At 62.2% G+C, this 18648-nt stretch overlaps 2 protein-coding genes across 3 annotated transcripts; one reads left to right on the plus strand and one right to left on the minus strand.

The window, feature by feature from the left end:
- Positions 1-49: 49 nt before the first annotated feature.
- Positions 50-13245, minus strand: PACSIN1 (protein kinase C and casein kinase substrate in neurons 1). Its single transcript, XM_083878247.1, has 10 exons — positions 13185-13245; positions 3242-3374; positions 2752-2908; positions 2388-2623; positions 2069-2224; positions 1565-1740; positions 1239-1359; positions 1030-1154; positions 716-909; positions 50-375 (listed from the first exon to the last, which is right to left on the minus strand). Exons 2-10 carry the CDS (start codon positions 3302-3304, stop codon positions 266-268), a joined length of 1338 nt encoding a protein of 445 aa, XP_083734373.1. The 5' UTR covers positions 3305-3374; positions 13185-13245; the 3' UTR covers positions 50-265.
- A 28-nt stretch (positions 13246-13273) lies between these two features.
- Positions 13274-18188, plus strand: LOC310919085 (small ribosomal subunit protein eS10). 2 transcript variants are annotated; one of them, XM_083878249.1, is made up of 6 exons: positions 13274-13343; positions 14621-14770; positions 15187-15358; positions 17286-17363; positions 17685-17740; positions 18102-18188. In XM_083878249.1, exons 2-6 carry the CDS (start codon positions 14621-14623, stop codon positions 18141-18143), a joined length of 498 nt encoding a protein of 165 aa, XP_083734375.1. In that variant the 5' UTR covers positions 13274-13343; the 3' UTR covers positions 18144-18188. The 2 variants fall into 2 exon arrangements, with proteins under 2 accessions (XP_083734375.1, XP_083734376.1); XM_083878250.1 differs by lacking the exon at positions 13274-13343 and adding an exon at positions 13918-14015.
- Positions 18189-18648: the final 460 nt, after the last annotated feature.

Raw genomic sequence — 18648 nt, forward strand, 5'->3', positions numbered from 1 at the left:
AAAAAAAAAAAAAAAATTCAACTAACGTAGACGAACGGACAACGTCATCTTCCGCTTCACGTTATCTTAGAAGAAAGCGACTATGCAAAATACTCTTCGGAGACAACTCTTAAAAAAATAAAAGCTTGGTCGGAAAATATGTCTGAATCTCTAAGGGCGAGGAGTGAAGGACCAGACGGCAGAATGGCTGGTTGGCTGGTGGAGAGATGGAGACAACGGAGGGTGGATTTATCTGCTGACGGTGACGAGGAGCACACCACAAGACTTAGATTGCCTCCACGTAGTTGGCGGGGTACAGCCCCAGCTGCCCGTTGTCCAAGCGCCCTTTGCACCACCCCTGCTCGTCTTCCTCACCGAGTTTGGTTAGTTCATCACCTGCAGAGGGAGGTGGAAGGGAAGAGCTCATTGCAGGTGCTGGAAATTCTCCCACTTCCTTTTTCTCTCTGGGATGGAGCTGCTGAGGGTTTGCAGGACTCATGCTGGGCACCCCAGTTTGTAGGATAGAAATGCAAGGGGTGACCCATGAGCCCTCACATACCCTGTCCCACCATTCCTCCTGCCCATCTGCATCTGGGCTCAGCTCCTGCCTTCCCCTTTCTCACAGTCCCACTCTTAGAAGGGCTGGCCCAAATCAGAAACCATTTGAGGGATTTCACACCCAACAGCTCCAGCAGACAAGAGCCCCATCCTACCTGGCACTGCCAAGGCCCCGTACCTGCTTTGAAGCTGAGCTCATCCTGCTCCTGCCCGTCGTAGTCGTACAGAGCCCGCACCCTCACGCCCTTCCCCGCCGACTCCTCGTCGAAGGGGTTGGCGCCGCCGTTGGCCTCGCTGGTGTTGAAGGAGTTGCTGCCCTCGTCGTCAGACCACTCGGCGCTGTAGGTCTGCCCGCGGTCGTGGCTGCTCACGCTGGGAGGGGGAGGAGAGGGAGGGGCGGCTGTCACCGAGGACATCCCGCAGCATCCCCGAGTGCTCGCACGGGCAAAGGCCGTGCCTCTGGTGGTTCCTCCCCTCCGTGCCGGCCCTCACCTCCCGCGCTCGCCCGCCTGAGCCCCCGAGTCGCCCGCGCTGCTGGCGTTGGTCAGGGCCACCCCCTCGCCCTTCTTCTGCTTCTCCTTCCGCGTTATCGTGTGCGTCAGGTCTGGGTTCCACTCCTGCAAGCACAGAGTGACCGAGCCCTGAGTGTCTGGCTGCTCCACAGGGCTGCCAGCACCCAGCCAGGGTGTGTCGAGCCTCACCTCAAACTGGGGCCAGTTCATGGGCATCCCGGGGCCGCTGGTGCTGCGGAACCACCGGAGATCCTCCTGTGCGTCCGACATGCGGATGGTCTGCTCCAGCTCCCGGTACACGTTGGCATAGCTGTGGGGAGAGATGTGGTTGGGGGGCTGTGGGTCGGGGTGGACCCCTGGGGACAGTGTGGGACAGGGATGTGCCCAGGCTGTGTCACCCAGGGCCAGGTTATGTGTCCTCCGAGGCACCAGGGGGCGCCAGGCTCCAGCACAGCCTCCTGCCACTCTGGTACCTCTTGGTGACCATCGTGTTGGCCAGGATTCACTGTCCCTACCTGCTGCTCTCGGCCAGGTTCAGGTGCCTCTTGATGTCCAGGAGCATTTCCTTGAGGAAGTTGAGCCTCTTCTCCTCAAACTGCTGGCACTGCTCGAAGACCTGCTCCATGCTCTCGATGTACTGCGGGGTGCACTTGTTCAGCTCATCCAGCACCTTCTCGTACTTCTCCTGAGTCTGCAAAAACACAGGAAGGATCCTGGTTGTACCTCCAGCACCTCAGAGGCCATTTCTGGGTGCTGAGAGGTCTGGTTTGGGGGTCACCAGAGCTGGGGAGCCCAAATCAAGCCAGGAGTCTCAGTGGGTGGAATCAGCCCCCCTGAGTGAGGTAAATCCCTGCCCAGCTCACACTCCCCTGAGCACTGCCTGCAAGTCTTTATCCTTCTCCAGGAGCACAGGGATGGGAAAATGGGAACTGAAGGTGGAGAAAAGGATGTGGTGGCCATCTCCACTGGTTTCCCTTGCCCAATGCCCCATGTGTTTAGCACAGGGCAGTGCCTCGCACCTTTTGCACATCTTGCTTGCATTTTTCCACTTTGTCCTGGAGCTTCTTCTGCTGTTCAGGAGTGTTGGACTGATCTGCCTTGCTGTTGGCTTCGCGGGTCATGGCCAGCTTCTCCTCCTTGCATGCCAGATGATAGGCTTTCTTGGCTGTCTCCAGCTGTGGGGACAACAGGGAAGGGACATCAGAGTAGCAGTCACAGCCCCCTGCCAACCCCTCTGCCTGTGGGGAGGTGCCATGTTCTTCTCCCAGCCTGGACTGGGCACACAGAGTAGGACGTGGGGGCACAGGGATGCCCCAGGACACTCCGTGCTTCTCTCACCTCCTTGAGCTTCTTGGCCCAGGGCTTCTGGGCTTTCCTGAAGCCATCCTCAGCTTCCTTGGCCTCCTTGAAGCCCCCCATGATCTGCTTGTGGTATGCATCCTTCTGCCAGTTCTTGACCTTCTCAAAGTCGTCGTTCAGGAGGCTGTTCTTCACCTCCTGGTGCAGCTCGCTCACCTTGTCTGCCTCTGTCATGATGGCAGCCCATGCCTTCTCCAGGCTGCCATACTGGGGACCTGAGGGGACAGCTGGGGGTCACTCCACTGCCCTCACCCCCTCCTCTCATGCCAGGTGAAGCTGTGATGGGTACACAGGGACCCAGGTTTTCCCAGGGAAACCCTCCCCCTTGGGGAAGCCATGGTACCTTTCTCGATGAGCTGTCTCCACCGCTTGGACCAGTCGGTGAGCTGCTGGGCGTAGGACTTCTCGATCTTGGCCCGCTCGTGCACGCAGTTCATGAGGTCATTGCAGAGCCGGTGTCCGTCGTCGATCCGCTTCACCGTGCGCTTGTAGTTCCCCACCTGGGATGGGCACGGGGACAGGCAGCTGTGGGGGCTGTGAACATCCTGCCTGCCTCAGCCCCAGCTGCCCTGGGGTGGCTACACCAGGCAATTTGGGGGCGCAGGGATGGGAGCTTTGGGTTGGGGCTGCTCAAGCCCAACTCCCTCCAACTCCTCTGTCACTCAGGGAGAGCCAAGATTGAGACCTTTGGCAGAGCCAGCTCAGACACAGAGGCACCACAGCAGGGATGGTCTCAGGCAGAGAAAGGAGGGCAGCCCCCAGGCCAGGGACGCCCCGGGGTGCAGTGACAGTGGTGGGGGGGTCTGTGGGAGGAGAGGATGGCCGGGACTCACCTCCCAGAAGCTGTCGGTTGTTTCCTCGGCGGCCGAGGCTGACTCGTCGTAGGAACCCGACATGGCTCCCGGCGCTGCCTCGGGCGTCAGAGCAGGCGCTGGGGGTTTCCTGGGCAAACACCAGCCTCATGCACTGAGGGGACAGGAGAGGGGAGTCATGGGGGGTGCAGGGGACCCCCATTCCTCCTGCTGACAGCTGTGTGGCACAAGCATCGGGGTACAGGGGACAGGCATGGGGACAGTGCCCACTCCAGCTCTGGAACCACAGACTCCTCTGGTGCCCACCACCTGCTTGCTGCCATCCAAAGACCCCTGGAGGTAGCAGTGCTGGGAGGGAATCACAGGGAGCAGCACAGTGGGTGCTCACCAGCCAGGGCCTGGCTCAGCACTGGGAGCCACTGGGCAAGGGGCCATGGCAGGGTCAGGGGATGCGCTGCCCAAGAAATTCTCGTCCTGATATTCCACCCTAATCTGTCCTGATCTTCAGAAAAACGGCATCCCCGGAGCGTCACGTGGCCCCGCTGTGTGGCTTAACCCTTTGCCACTTTGCCGAGAGCTGGGAGGGGGCTGGTGGCTGGGGGTGGCATTGCACGGGGACAGAGTGGGGACTGTGGTGGCCTTTTCCTAGGCCTTCTCCTCATCACCCCCATCCTGACCTGGATTTGGGCAGTGTTCCCACAGGAAAGCACAGGGCCTATCCTGCCTGGCATCTGCCAGGGGAAAGGTGGCCATGAGCAGCTCAGATTTCTCCCTGTCCTGTCCCGTCCCCAAAAGGGCCATGAACCTCACACACCATCCCTTCCTTGGGGAAGTGGACTGGGCAGAGGGATGTGCTGCCTGTGCTCTGCCCTGCGGTGGGGTGGGAGGGCAGGCCTGGGGACACAGGGTCCTGTGGGGAACACTGGTGAGTCCCACGCTCTCCAGCTGTGTGCACAGCTGGCCCTGAGGTGTCCCCAGGCCGGGGCAGGGCACAGCCCCAGGAGGACGGGGATCTGAAACAGTTACTGGAGCGCAGCGCAGGGCTCGCTGTGCTGGAACTAACAGGGCCTGGCAGGGATTTAGTGATATAACCAGGGAGGCACCAATCCCCTCCACCCTCCCCAGACGGTTAAAAATAAATGCGTGACTGTCCCTCGCTCAGCCGCCGAGACGCAGATGGATGGGGGACAGCAGCGTCCCCCCGCAGCTGGCAGCGTGCAGTGACTGTGCCTGCCTGGCACCCACGGCACCACCACGGCTCCTCCTGGCACCCACGGCACTGCCACTGTCCCTGCCTGGCACCCATGGCACCACCACGGCTCCTCCTGGCACCCACGGCACTGCCACTACCACTGTCTGGTACCCATGGCACTGCCATTGCCACTGCCTGGCACCCATGGCACCAACATCACTCCTGCCTGGCACCCATGGCACTGCCACTACCACTGCCTGGCACCCACAGCACCTCCACCATCATTGCCTGGCATCCATGGCACCACCACCACTCCTCTTGGCACCCACAGCACTGCCACAGCCACAGCCTGGCACCCACAGCACCACATTACCTGGCATTCATGGCACCACCACTGCCACTGCCTGTCACTCATGGCATCATCACCACCACTGCCTGGCACCCCTGGCACCAACATCATCCTGCCTGGCACTCACAGCACTGCCACTGTCACTGCCTGGCACCCACAGCACAGCCCCTGTCACTGCCTGGCACCCACAGCACAGGCACTGTCCTTGGCACCCACAGTGCCACCACTGCTCCTGCCTGGCACCACAGCACTGTCACTGCCCTCCCCACCGCAGCCCCCGCAGGCTGCCCTGGTGCACCTGCAATGGTGACAGAGCACATGATGACACAGCCCCAGGGGACCCCGCAGGTGCTGCATGCACTGTCCCCCCTGAAATCTGCAGGCACAGTGCAGTGCCCGGCTCTTGTGCCCCTGGGTTTTGCTGCAGAGGCTGTGCTGGCATAGCAAGGGCACTGTCAGGGTGACAGCCCCAGCATGTCGGGGCTGGGATGGGCACTGCAGGGAGGGAGCACACCCAAGGCTGGGTGTACCCCAACACCCACGGGCACGGCGCCAGCCCCAGCTGCCCCCAGTCAGCCGCTCATGCCACGGGGCACTGCGGACGTGGCTGCCGCAGCTCCCTCTCCAAGCCACTACCTGGTCCGAGCCGCAGCCTGGGGGTTATTTTTGGCTCTGCATCACTTCCCAGCTAACGCTGCCGCCTCTCCTGCCACGCACCCCCACGCACGACCATCCTCGCACGCTGTGTACGTGCGTGTGCCCCCACTGTGCCAGGCTGCCTTGGCCGCCTGTGCCACATGTGCCAGCCCCCTGCCAGCCCCCTGCCAGCCCCCTGCCAGCCCCCGGCCCTGCCAGCACAGCCCATCACCTCACATCAGGGCGGCTGGCGGTGATGCCTGGCGCCTGCAGAGCCGGCGGCTGAGCCACGGTGTGGAGAGCTGCCAGCCCCAGCCCATGTGCTGCTGCTTGGGTACCCTCGGCCTGGGGGGCTCTGCTTTGGCCCCTCGCTTCCACAGAGCTGCCAGGGAGAAGCCACAGAGCGTTTGGCATCAAGTGACAGTGGAGTCTGTCCCAGCTCCTGCTCCACGTGCCCTTGGGCTGCTCCTGCAGAAGGGGCTGCTCCTGCACGTCTCTCCTGTCAGCCTGCTCGGCGCTGAGCACTGACACAACTCTCCTCACCCTCCAGGCAGCTCCTGCTGCCCCGCTGCTGCAGGGGGGTCTCTGCCCTCCGTGGGGGCTGGGCCGTGGCCGTGGCCCTGCGCAGGCAGGAGGCTGCTGCAATGCAGAGGCTGGTGCTGCTGACACAGCGGGCAGGGCATGGGCAGCTGCCCTCACCCCCATGGCACAGCCCTGGCTGGCACAGCCCTGTCCCCAGAGAGGTGGGACAGTCCAGTCTTGCTGTCCCCTGTCTCCAGGTTGCTCTCTCCAGGTGTGTTTGTTGTCCTAGACCCAGCATCTCTCCTGCAGCCAAGAAGCAGGGGGTGGGGATGTCACACTCCTGGCTCTGGGCTCATTGGCTGAGCCTGGTGGAGACCAGGGGCAAGAGTGGCTGCCGAGCCTCTGGTGCAGGTTCCTCTGCTGCAGAGAGCCCCTGGCTAAGGCAGGATGGTGGCAAAACACTGCAAGGAGAGGAGCAGAGCACAGAGCGAGATCCCATACCTGTCCCCATCCTGTCCCCAGACAGGAGGTTGACACCAGGTGTGAGCCCCGTTGCTGGAGGGCAGTGGGGGAGTGACCATTGCTGAGAGCATCCAGGGCAGGGAGAATCTACACTGGGAGCTGCACTGGTCTGTGGGAATCCAGGCAAGTGGGCTGGGCCTCGGGCTTTTGGCCACAGGAAAGGTCATTTGCTCTACCTCAGCACAGGGCTGCCTGAGGGTGCATTTCAAGGTACAGCACCAACGCCACCACTGTGGCCACACAACAACCACTCATGGCAAAGACAGATGGATTCAGCCAGGGAAGTCCAGAGGAGCCTGGCAGAAGCATCTCCCACCATGTTCTGGGGCTGCCATGCTGCATCCACCACGGGTACCTGAGCCCTTGTGCAGCTCCACTGCGGCCACACACGGGGCTGAGGTGGCCACACAAGGAGGTTGAGGTGGCTGCTCATGGCGGGTGAAGTGGCCACATATGGGGGATGAAGTGGTCACATATGGGAGGTGAAGTGGCCAAGGCACAGTGGCAGGCCCCAGGGAAAACCCGTGACACTGACATGCCTTGCAAGAGGCTTTGCAGCTGCAGGAGCTGTGCCTGGTTTGCTGCTCAACCCCGACCCAGCTGAGCAGCTCTGGGATTCTCACTCCCGTGTGTCCTGTGGGGCTGGGGCAGGGAAACACTCCTGGGGCTAATGAAGGTCAGAGCTCAGGGAGCCAGGGAGTGTGGAGAGGTTTGGCTGTGGTGTGGCTGAAGTGTGGCCCCCTCCAGAGCCCGTGGAGGACCCTGTGAGGAAATGGTTAAGTGGGTGCTGCTGATTCACGCTGGCAGCTCCGCACCAGCAGTGCCCGGGGCTCCGGGCTGAGCAGCCTCAGCACCCATCCTGCCCCCTCATGATCAAACCAAGCCCAATGCCAGGCAGGTGGAGAGCCTGGGTCCTTCCAGGGTGCTGTCTCCGTGAGAGGAGGCTCGTGTAGAGTCCCTCCTGCATTCCCTGGCAAAACCCCTTTGGCTGCAACATGAGCAGGGCTGGAGCTCTTGGGCAAAGAGCCAAATCCAGAACGGTGGGTGATTCTCCATGGGATTTTGGCCAGAGCAGCACCATGGGACTGCCTGGGGCCTGGTGTTTGGGCAGTGCATGAGGTGTCTGCAAGGGCAGCAAGACCCTGAAAGGGGCACACAGGTAATGGTGGGAAACTTCTGGGAGCCACTTTTCCAGCGAATCCTGAGTGGAATGTGCCCATGGCAGCCTCCTTGTTTCCATCAGGGTCATCTGCATTGATGGGGGATCTGAGGCCTGTGGACCTGCTGGACCCTGCGGGGTCAGGGCTTGAGGGCTCCCCCAAAGCAGAAAGGAGGTTCAGTGATCCAGGAGCAGTACCGGGAGCCTGGTGTCCTGTGCACAGACGGGAGGCCGCCGGGGGCCAGGTGCTGCCAGGTTGCAGTAGCCAGGGGAGACGCATTTGCTCCAAGCCCTGGCAGGGATTGGCTTCACAGCTCATGTGGGCTCTGCAGAGACCTTCCCCTTCCCCCTGCGCTCCCAAAACCGCCCTGCTCAGGGCACCCATTAATCTTCTAAGGATTTTAGGAGCCTCGTGCAAAAAAATTCTGGAAGCTTGCTTGGCATTTGCAGATAACGCAAGTGTCTCTCCAGGGGAGCCCTGCAGCCCAGCTCAGGGACAGCGGATGTGCTGGGAATGCGGATGGGAATGTGGATGGGGATCCCGGGAGGGGCAGCAGCAGCAGGATTGCCAACCCCCTGCCTGTACTCAGGCCGAGGGAAGGGAGAGGGGGCTCAGCCTCGGCTGGGGGTTCCATTGGCCGCCCAGCTCTGCAGCTCTGTCTCATCCCACCGCCTCGGCTCGCCGCGGTAAACAAGGCTGCTCGGACACCCAGCAGGGATTTGTGCGGTCCCGGGAGCCGGGTTTAGGCAGAAATCCAAAGATGAGGTTTGCAGTAGAGCCCAGAAGTGGCAAACAGGGATGGTGGAGGACACGGCGGTGCCATCCTCCCCCTCCCGCACCAGGGAGGGGGGACTGGAGCGTCACGCGCGGGCACGGGGGTCCCGTCCCCTGAGCCTCGGTGGGATGGACCCGGAGCTGGTGCTGACAGGAGGCAAATGGGGCTGCTGGGAGCAGGAGAGGTGGAGGGACAGCGGAATTCCAGCTCTCGGTGGTGGGGAAGCACACTCAGAGCCAGAGGGGACAGGAGAGTGGGGAGATGGGGGAGCAAAGGAGAAGCTGGGGGTGATGGTGCTGAAAGGAGGGGGTCAGTGATGGGGTAAGGGGGTTATTTGGGAAGGGGGACAGCGATGACACGGACAGCAGAGTTCCCCCCACTATTTGCAGATGGGGAAACTGAGGCACAAGCCCGGGAGTGCGGCAGCACTGCAGAAGGGGTGTCCCTTTCCCCAGCACCCCATTGGACACACAGAGGGGGTGAAGGTCACATACCCCCCCAACCTCCCTGGCTTGCAGAAGGATCAGGGGACATTGTGTCCTGCCGGGGGGTACAAAGCCATCCCTCACTGCCCTGTCCTGCCACAGCATCCCCCTCACCCTCCCCCCATCCCCGCAAGGGCCCCGGGCATCCCGCACCCCATCCCGCGGCGAGGGACCCCGGTACCCCGCACCCCATCCCCGCAAGGCACCGGGCATCCCGCACCTCGTCACCGCAGTGACCCGGCTGTCCCCGCGGGGGCCGCGCTCACCTGCCGGGGGCCGGGGGGGCCGGGGGGGCCGGGGGCCCGGGGCCGGGGCCGGGGCTCCGCTCGCTCCGCTCCGCTCGCTCCGCTCCCGCCGGGCAGCGGCGGCGCGCACGGCCGCGGGCACGCGCCTGCCCGAGCCGCCCGTTGCCATGGCAACCGAGATGGAGCCGCTGCTGCGAAAATCATCCCGGGTGGGGGGGGCGGAGGGGGGAATGGACCCCCCCACCTCATCCCGAGGTCCCGCACCGCCCCCAGCCCCAGCCGGAGCCCCGGCCCCAGACCCGCGCCCAGGGCACCCACCGGGGCCGCCCCACGGCGGGGGCACAGCCCGGGGGGTGCCACGGCCCGGCGGTGATGGAGTCGGGCTCCAGGCTCCGTCAGGGTCTAATCGGACTCGTTTTCCTCGGGCCACGCGGCAGAGGAGCCTCTTTGGGGACCCCCCCGGGGCTCCTGGCCCTGCTACCCTGGGGAACATTGTCCCTCCTGCAGGGCCAGGACAGAGCCACGCTCGCCCTCCACTGCTGCCCCGGCCTCTCTGTCACCCCCGCGGTTGCAGGGGGGGTTTTGGGGCTGAGCCACAGCTTTTGCAGGAACAAACACCCCAAAACGCCTTCGGAGAGGCAGCCGGTGCCGCCTCCTTGCCAAATGTGCCAGCTGGGAACAGGCTGGCAAGAGAATCAGGAACAGTCTTTTCCCCCCGGCAGGGCTGGGGAAGGGGGTGAGGGGGCTGCACCCTCCAAGGCTTCTTGGAGGGGAGCAGGGCAGCTCCCCCTCACTGCCATCTGCCCATCTGCCTCCTCCCAAGGCCCGGGGTCACGGAGGTTTGTTATGGGATGGGAGTCCCGGGGGCAGAGGGGGCTGGAAGGCGTCGGGAATGAGGCAGGATGCGGGTGGGGGTGATGACAGGCTCCCCGACACCGCGCCTGCATCCCCCCTGCTCGCGGGGGATGTCAGGGAAATTAAAAGCCAGCAGGAGACGAGAGCGTCCAGGCGAGTAACCGAAGCCGCTGCAGAAGCCGCAGTAATGAGGCTGCCGGGGCCGCTGCCGCCGGGATCGGGTTGCCCAGAGAATGCGACCCGGTCCCGGGGGGCTCTGCCGGCCTCCGACGCCGGCTCAGCTTTCCCCTAACAAGCGCCTTCGACTGCCTAATGAAGCTCGGTGGGGCTCTCCAGCCCGCCTGCCTTCCGGCTCCTTCCAGCCCCGGGCCACCCGAGCCAGCCCACCCCACGGCCAGACAGAACGGCCCCCAGCAGGTTTCACGCCTGGCTGCAGCTGGGATGAGACCCCGGTCATTTAATGCCCCCAGTGTCAAACAGGAGTGGGATGGATGGTGGTTCCTTCAGCCCTGTTGGTGTTTCGGGGTGAGGAACCAGAGGGTGATGAATAACTGGTCCTTTTGAGCAGTGAGTTGGCACTTCTCAGCACAGGGTCACTGCAGGCACCACTGAGATGTCCTGGATCCATTTGCCCTGACAACATCCCTGCTGCAGAGGGGAAATGTCCTTGGCATTAAACATTAGGTGACAAATCCTCTCCAGGACGGTTACAGGGGGACCTCAATGACTCGGGGGAGTTCCCCACTGCAAAAAGCCATTGCCACCAGATTTGTGGTCTGTGCAGGTGGCACCAGCTCAGGTCTCCTTCCCTGCAGCTTGGAGCAGGTGGGAGCTCTGCCTCCTCTGTTCTTTCACCAAAAAACTCGGTCACGACAAACTTTTCCCCGGCTCTCACCATCCCACCGTTTACTGTTTTCAGTGGTAAGTCACTTTCTCCTCCTGTAAATGAGTTTCCTTGTGGGAAGCAGCAGACGGTATTGGCAGGAAATAAGCCCTGATTTTTCGGGCCACTTGCCGCTCTGGAATTACAGCTCGGTGAGCTCAAACGGAGAAGTGGAAAACGGAGCACATGAGCCCACACCGTGATCCCAGAGCGGGCAGGAATGAAGAGATGCCACCAGGGATCAGCCGCCTGCCCATCACCCGGCCAGGAGTGGCGGCCTTGGCACGAACAGGGAGGTTTGAACACAGCCAGCTCCCCTCCGCCTCCCCAGCAAGGAATGGAAAATGTGTTCCCTAAATCCCGGCAGAGCCCCGAGTTATGGCTCAGCTGTTTCTGGGAGAAATGCGAGAGCCCACGGGTGGTCCAGAGAAGATTGGTGTGGGTGTGGGCAGAGGGTATCCCAGGCATCCCGAGCCCATCCCTGTCCTGCACTGCCTCTTCCCAGGGCACAGCAGAGCTGGAGCACAGCTCGGGGGGCCCCACGCTCGCCCCATGCCCGGCCACCGTCACCGCTGCGGATGTGCCGCCGGTCCCAGGAGCCCTCCGGGGAGCTGAGAGAATGCGAGAGCTACTTTGCATCTCTAATTAGCCGCGGAGGATAATTGGCGGCTCTGCGGCAGACAGGCAGCCATTGTGGAGGGCCCCGCGCGGGGCAGGTGCTCCCAGAAACCCAAATCCCACCGAAACAATCCCCTTCTTGTCTGCCCGTGACCGGCCGGGGCATCCTCCGAGCCTTTCCGGGGAAGGGGCTGGGGCCGGGACATAAAGGCTCCATTTTTTTCCTGGGAAGCAGCGTGGAGCAGCTGCCTGAGGAGCCTGTACATCTCACCCACGGCCACAGCCCTGCTGGGGCTCGCTGTCCCCTGTGCTGTGCCACACCAGGAGCAGCCGGACACCGGCTTGGGCCACCCCTGCGAGCTGCCGGCTGGATGCAGCCTCTCCTCCTCCAGGATCATCTCCAGGAGCTCGGCGGGTCTGGAGTTTGCCTTCGGGGTGTTGCACAAACGCCGGCCAGGCTGGCACCCCCGGGACAAAGTCTGTGCCCGGGCAGAGCTGTGCCAGGCGCTGTGCTGGAGGAGCCTGGCTCCATCCCTGTGCCAGCCTGGCCTGGCAGGACCGGCACAGCTGGGGACAGGGCATTCCCAGCCAGGGGGATCCCACACAGAGCCCAGCCCGGCTGGAGGAGCCTGGCTCCATCCCCTGTGCCAGCCCGGCCTGGCAGGAATGGCACAGCTGGGGACGGGGCATTCCCAGCCAGGGGGATCCCACACAGAGCCCAGCCCGGGCTTTGGGCTCACTCAGGACGTGGCCTCGGTTGGTGCTGACGCGCTTTGCTGATGTCCCTTCCCTTCTCGCCCTGCCCTGTGCACGTCACTGTCGGTCCCTGCCAGTGCCTGGGCTCTTTTCCTTCAATCCTGTCACGGTTAAATCCCGTCCTGCCGCAGCCCCTCCGGCGGCCGCACACCCTGGGAGAGGAGGGAGGGAGAGAAAGCGGCCAGGGGGGCACAGATCAGAGCAGAGCCCGGGCAGGGCAGGGCAGCACCTCCAGCACTGGCCGAGCCGCTGCCTGGTCAATTCCCCGATTTTCTCTGCGCTCCTGCAAAGGGAATAAAAAACCCCAGGAGGTGGGAAGGGCCCTGAGGGCTCCAGCCGGGGTTTGGGGGTCACTGCTTGCCTGATCTCTGCCGGGCTGCGGCCACGGCCTCGACACGGACTCTTGGCTTAGGGATGGGGTTTGCCCGGGGAAGGCGGCGCGGGGGCCGAGGGATGCGGGAGCAGCCGGGAAAGCTCTAATCCGTTTAGCAAAGCACTTGCTTTGCCGTTTCCAAGGCAGGAGGTGAAGGAGCTGAGAGAGGGAGATGCAGCAGAGGCAGGGACAGGGACAGGGACAGTGTCCATGGGCTGCATGTCCGTGCCGGGCAGCAGGGACAGCTCCTGCTCCGGGACCAGCCGGGATGTCAGAGGATGCCGCAATTGTCGCAGCATCCCGGGGTCACCCTGCGGGAGCTTTGCCCCAGCTCGGTCCATGCTGTCCCCGAGGGGAAGCACGGAGGGGACGACACGGCACCAAACCCCGGGGCAGCTCCGGGAACGCGGCGCATCCCTCGATCCCTCCCGTTCCCATTCCCCAGCACGCTCCGGCACAAGTTGGAAATCACTTAAAAAGCGGGTCGGGCACGTCTCACGATTCAAACAGGGGAGGGGACGGCGCTGTGACAGAGCCCCGACCCCCGGCATCCCCGGTGCCCCCCGGGACATCCCTGATCCCCCCGGCGGTACCTCGGGGCCGCGGGGACGGCGGCGGAGCCTCTCCCGGGGCCGGCGCTGCGCATCGCGGGCGGGCGGCGGCAGATGGGGCGGAGGGAGGGGGTAAAGATCAGCTCGGAGATTAGCGCGGCATTTTTAGCCGACCAATCCCCGGCTCCTCGGCCGCGCAAGGTGACAACGGGACGGCGGAGAGGATGGGGATAAAGCCCCGGGGCGGCGGGGGGACCCTGAGCCTCCCCTTTGTCCCTCTGGCTGTCCCCACCCGGGGGTGCCCCAGGGATACCGTGTGTGTGTGTCCAGGCCCGGGGGGCTCGGGGGGACAGCGGGGACATGTCCCCTTCCCCCGGACCCCGTTACCGGGGGGTTCGAACCCTCAGATACAGCGGGAGAGCCCCGGGCTGGGGGGGACAGGGCTCCAGAGCAATCCCCCCCCCCGGTATGAGAGGCCTCAGCCGGGGCTCAGGGCGATGCCGGTTCCCGGGCGGCCGCTGTGGGGAGCAAAGCGCTTCGGTGCCACCGGGAGCTTCGAGCCCTCAGCGCGGGGTGGCACCCACGGCTCTGCAGAGTTTACAGCCGCGGGGAGCTGCGGGTGACACCACAGAGGACAGGGGGGTGTCACGGCTGGGGGTGACACACACCGGGTGGGGGGACATGAGGGTCGCCCGCTGATCCCATCAGGCACCGCGGCGGGCGGCCCGTGCCCGGGCGGGAGGGGGCCTGCGCTCCGCTCAGGCAGCGCCGCGGACACCCCTCAGCACCGCCGGGGGGGCCTTTGGAGCGGCGGAAGTGCCGGTCCGGCGCACACGCAGCCCTTTCCGGTCGGGCCCCGCCGCTGCCGCCACGGTGAGGCCGCGCTCGGGCCATCGGCCGCGCATCGCCGCCATCCCGGGGGCTGGAGCCCCCCGCGGGGCATCTCCGCCATCGGGGCTCCACGCCCGTCTGTGTGGGGAGGGAGGGATTGGGGGCGCCGGGCCGTGGGGTGGTACCGGACGTCCAGCGCTGGCACCGGGGCCTCCCGCCCCAGGAGCTGCCGCGGGGGTGGCCCGTGATCCGCGGGGGTTCAGTCATGCCCTGAGTACGGACAGCCCTGGCCCCGGCCGGTCAGGGAGCGCCGCCCGTAGCCGAGTTCCGGTGCTGGGGGCGCTGCCGGGGTCGGCTCCGGTTCCCGGGGTCAGTTTGGCTTAACGGCAGCACCAACGGCGTCCGTGGCGGGGCCGGGACATGCTCATCCCAAACCGCGTTTGCCCCACCTGTGTCCCGTGTCCCGCTGTCACCGGCACCGGCGGGGCCGCCCGTGGAGCGCGGGGTGATTTAAGCAGTAAAAGCCGGGACTGCTCGGTTCTCCCTCCCGGGAAGGAACGGCTCGGGGGGCACCGGGGTCACCCAGCAGGGTCCACTGTCCCCGGTGCCCAAAGGTCACCGAGCCCCGTTTCCTGTGCCCCCCGCAGATGTTGATGCCCAAGAAGAACCGAATCGCCATCTATGAGCTGCTCTTCAAGGAGGGCGTGATGGTGGCCAAGAAGGACGTGCACATGCCCAAACACCCCGAGCTCGTGGACAAGAACGTGCCCAACCTGCACGTCATGAAAGCCATGCAGGTGTGAGGGCTGGGGGGACACGGGGGTCAGGGTTTGGGGGGCACAGGGATCAGAGTTTCGGGGGCACAGATGTGATGGTTTGAGGGGGCACAGGTGGGAGAGTTTGGAGGGTGCAGGTTTGAGGGGGCAGAAGATGTGAAGGTTTGGGGGACACAGGTGTGAGGGTTTGGGGGCACAGGGGTGAGGGTTTGAGGGGTGCAGGTGTGAGGGTTTGGAGGATACAGGTTTGAGGGGGCACAGGTTTGAGGGGCAGACAGGAGTGTTGTTCTCTGGGGTGCTCCTGCATTGTGTCCTGTGCATGTGAATCCTTCCCTGTTCCCACATCCCCATTCCCCACTGTCCTGCTGAAGCCCCGTGCCTGTATGACTGGGAGAGGCTCAGCCATAACTGGGAATAACTGGGAGCTCTCCCCTCAGTCTCTCAAGTCCCGAGGATACGTGAAGGAGCAGTTTGCCTGGAGACACTTCTACTGGTACCTGACCAACGAGGGCATCCAGTACCTGCGGGATTATCTGCACCTGCCCCCCGAGATCGTCCCGGCTACGCTGCGCCGCAGCCGCCCCGAGACCGGCAGACCCCGGCCCAAAGGTCAGCTGGGGTGGGCACAGGGGGCTGGGCAGCCAGGACAGGGCCTGATCTATGTGTGAAATTGTGGACTCAGCAAGGAAATGTTGGGATTTGTACTCAGCAGTGGACTGTTGTCTCCTGGGAGAGATGGGGAGAGTTGGGACTCACAGAGTTGTGCTCTGAGTGGGGATTGGTCTTCCCCAGTGACTGGGATTGCTGGAGAAACACCTGCTGAGATTGGGATGTGATGGAGGTATTGTCCAGGGCTGGGTGTCCCACTCTGCCTTCCCCAGGGACACTGAAGGTGCTGTTAGAATAGGGCTTGTTGTTCAAGGTTAACAGCAAACTCGTGGTGGAGGAGCAGCAGAGCCCACAAAAATGCTGAGGGTTTTGGAGCATCTCTCTGTGAGGAGAGACTAAGGGAGCTGGGCCTAGTTAGTCTGGAGGAGAGGAGACAAAAATCCACAGATATCCTCAGAGGATGCTGCCAGACTCCTTTCAGTGGTGCCCAAAGACAGGACAAGGAGCAGTGACCAGAAACTAAAATACAACAAGTTCCACCTCAGTGTGAGGAAGAACTTTCCATATGGGTGGCAGAACATTGGACCAGCTGCCCAGGGAGGGTGTGGAGTCTCCTCTGGACACATTCTTGTGTCACCTGCTCTGAGTGACCCTGCCTTGAGAGGGCTTGAACTGGGTGATCTCCAGATCAATCCCCAGCTGCTCTGTGATTCTGTGTGTTGGACTTGAAGCTCTGATTTTCCCTTGGTGTGTTTTCACACTCCAGAGTGCAGGGGGTGCACCCAGATGTGCTCTGGCTCTGGGGGCTCACATGGGTTGTGATTTTTTGCTTCTGAGCCACACTGGGGCCAGGGAGTGCTGGGAGTTCATCCCCAGCTGCTGCAATTTGTGTCTCAGCCAAACAAAACGGGAGCATCACTTGCTTCAAAGGAAGGAATTGCAGAGAAACTGGGAAGATGCTGCTTTCTTTGATCTCTGAGTTGCTTGGATGTTCCAAGATTTGTTCTTTAGCTGCTGTGTTCATCCAGTGAGCTAAAGGAGCTGCAACCCTGCTGGGAGGGAGGGAGAGGTGGCAGCTTCTGGCTGGGGTTTGTGCAAGAGGAGTTATTTGTGGTGTCACAGCCTTGTCCTGGTGCTGGAAGCCTCTTCAGCCCAGGAGGGATATTTGGGATATCTGGGCAGGGGTATTTGGAAGGGCTGCACTTGGATGCTCTTTTGATATTGATGACCTGCCTGAGGCAGCAGCAGCCTGGGAGCCAGAGAGGTAGTCTAGTAAAAGAATTATTACAAGAACTGGGTTTTGTATGGCCAAAGCAGTGCCTGTGGATGTGCAGGAGGGCACAACTGCCCCTCAGTGGGTCCTGCCTGGGTGGGCAGACCCCAGCCTGGCTGCAGAGACACATCCCAGTCCCTGAAATGTGGTGGTCCCACCACTGCTGGGTGTTCCTGCTGGAGTTTTGTCTGGTGTTAGTGTGAGATTCCACATAAAATCTGCTTTTACTGTTATGAACGTGTTCTGTGGGGGATTTGGGGTACTGACAGTGTGGCTGTGTCAGGTTGGGGTCAGAATTCTGTCCTGCAGTTTGTGACTCAGCTGTGCACAGGCTTGTCAGACATGGCAGATTCCCAGGATTTCTGGGATTTTTACCAACAATTGATGACCAGAAGACTGTTGATGTGATGCTGTAAACCCACTTCTCATGTTATTTAACTGCCACCCTGCCACAAGCTGGGACACTTGAGCAGATTTCACCCTTAAAATGAAGTTCCCCTTACTTAATCACAATTTTCCTTAGGTTTATTCTCCCCAAGCTGCCCCAGGTGCAGCACTGCTGGCAGACCCGATGCTGTTGTGCCCCTCGGGGTGCAGGAAGGAGCTGTTTGTGCCCTGGCTGGGCAGTGTTTGAGGCTCTGCTCTGTGTTGCAGGTCTGGAGGGCGAGCGCCCGGCGCGGCTCACACGGGGCGAGGCTGACCGGGACACGTATCGCCGCAGTGCCGTGCCACGTGAGTGTCCCCCCTTGTCCCCTCCTGGGGACAATTCTCCCAGCTCTAGGGCTCCTCTGAAGGAGAAAAGGGGAAGATGAGACTCATGGCATAGCTTAGAGTCTGTTTGTGCAGGTTGGATGGGAGGTTTGCTGGAGTTTTGTCCGGCTGAGCTGTGGGATTTTCTCTGGGGTTGGTTCAGTAACCCTCAAACATGCTCAGTTACAGCTGTTTTGGTTTGCTACGTTTAGTCCCAGTTTTAATTCAGTGGGATGGTTAAAGCTTTGCTCTCAGGGCAGGAGCAGGGGGTTCTGTGGGCACTGACTGCTCCTCTCTCTGCAGCTGGTGCTGACAAGAAGGCTGAGGCTGGTGCTGGAGCAGCCACGGAATTCCAGTTTGTGAGTATTTGCATGTCAACTTTGCTTTCTTTGATGGAAGAAGCTGGCAGGTCCTGCCTGTGGGACTCTGAGGGGGTCAGAGAGGCTGGAAACTGTCACCTTTCACATGTAGCTTGCTTGCTGTGGGGAAAGGATGTGGTGGGATGGAGACCAGTGACAGGTTTGGGAGCAAGCTGAGCTCTTTGGAGATCCATGATTTTATACTACAAAAATAAAAGTATTTTACAGAGCTGGCTGTAATGGGTTGATGTTGGTGGCACTCAGCTGGCTGACCTGTGCCATCAGAGAGCTTTGATGATGTTTGTTCTTGCTGTCATTGCTTGACACAATGATTTCTAACACTCTCCTTTTGCTGTTGCAGAGAGGTGGATTCGGTCGTGGACGTGGCCAGCCCCCGCAGTAGAACTTTGAGCTCATGTTTTGTGTATAATAAAAGAGGTGAAAATGCCACTGGGTTCATGCCTGTGTCTCTCTGAAGAGCACAAACAGAGCTCACAAAGCACAGCGTGACTCAGATCTTTGGCATCTGGAGCAGCACTTTAGGAGTGACTAAATACAGGTTCTAATGAAGGAACTCTCCAAGTTTAGGGGTGTGGAGGTGAGTCCTGGAGGAATGCAGGAGTGTTTCCCGTCTGCCCAGGGCGATGCTGATTCCCAGCGGTGCAGCAGGGCTGGGCTGGGACTGAGCTGCTCTGCAGATGGAAAACTCAGCTGTGCCAGCTCATGTCCCTCTGATCGGGTCCCCGCGTGTCCCGCACCGCTGCGGTGTCACCTGCGCTGTCACCAGTGGGGGACCGAGGGCGGGGTTGGTGGCAGCACTTTCAGTGGGGGTCGAGTGGTGCAGTGACCGCCGCCCGCCGCCAGGTGTCGCTGGGCAGCCGGTGGCGCTGCTCGGTAACGGACCCGCC

Source organism: Zosterops lateralis (genome assembly GCF_965231275.1).
Source record: "Zosterops lateralis genome assembly, chromosome: 26".
Classification (NCBI taxonomy): Eukaryota; Metazoa; Chordata; class Aves; order Passeriformes; family Zosteropidae; genus Zosterops; species Zosterops lateralis.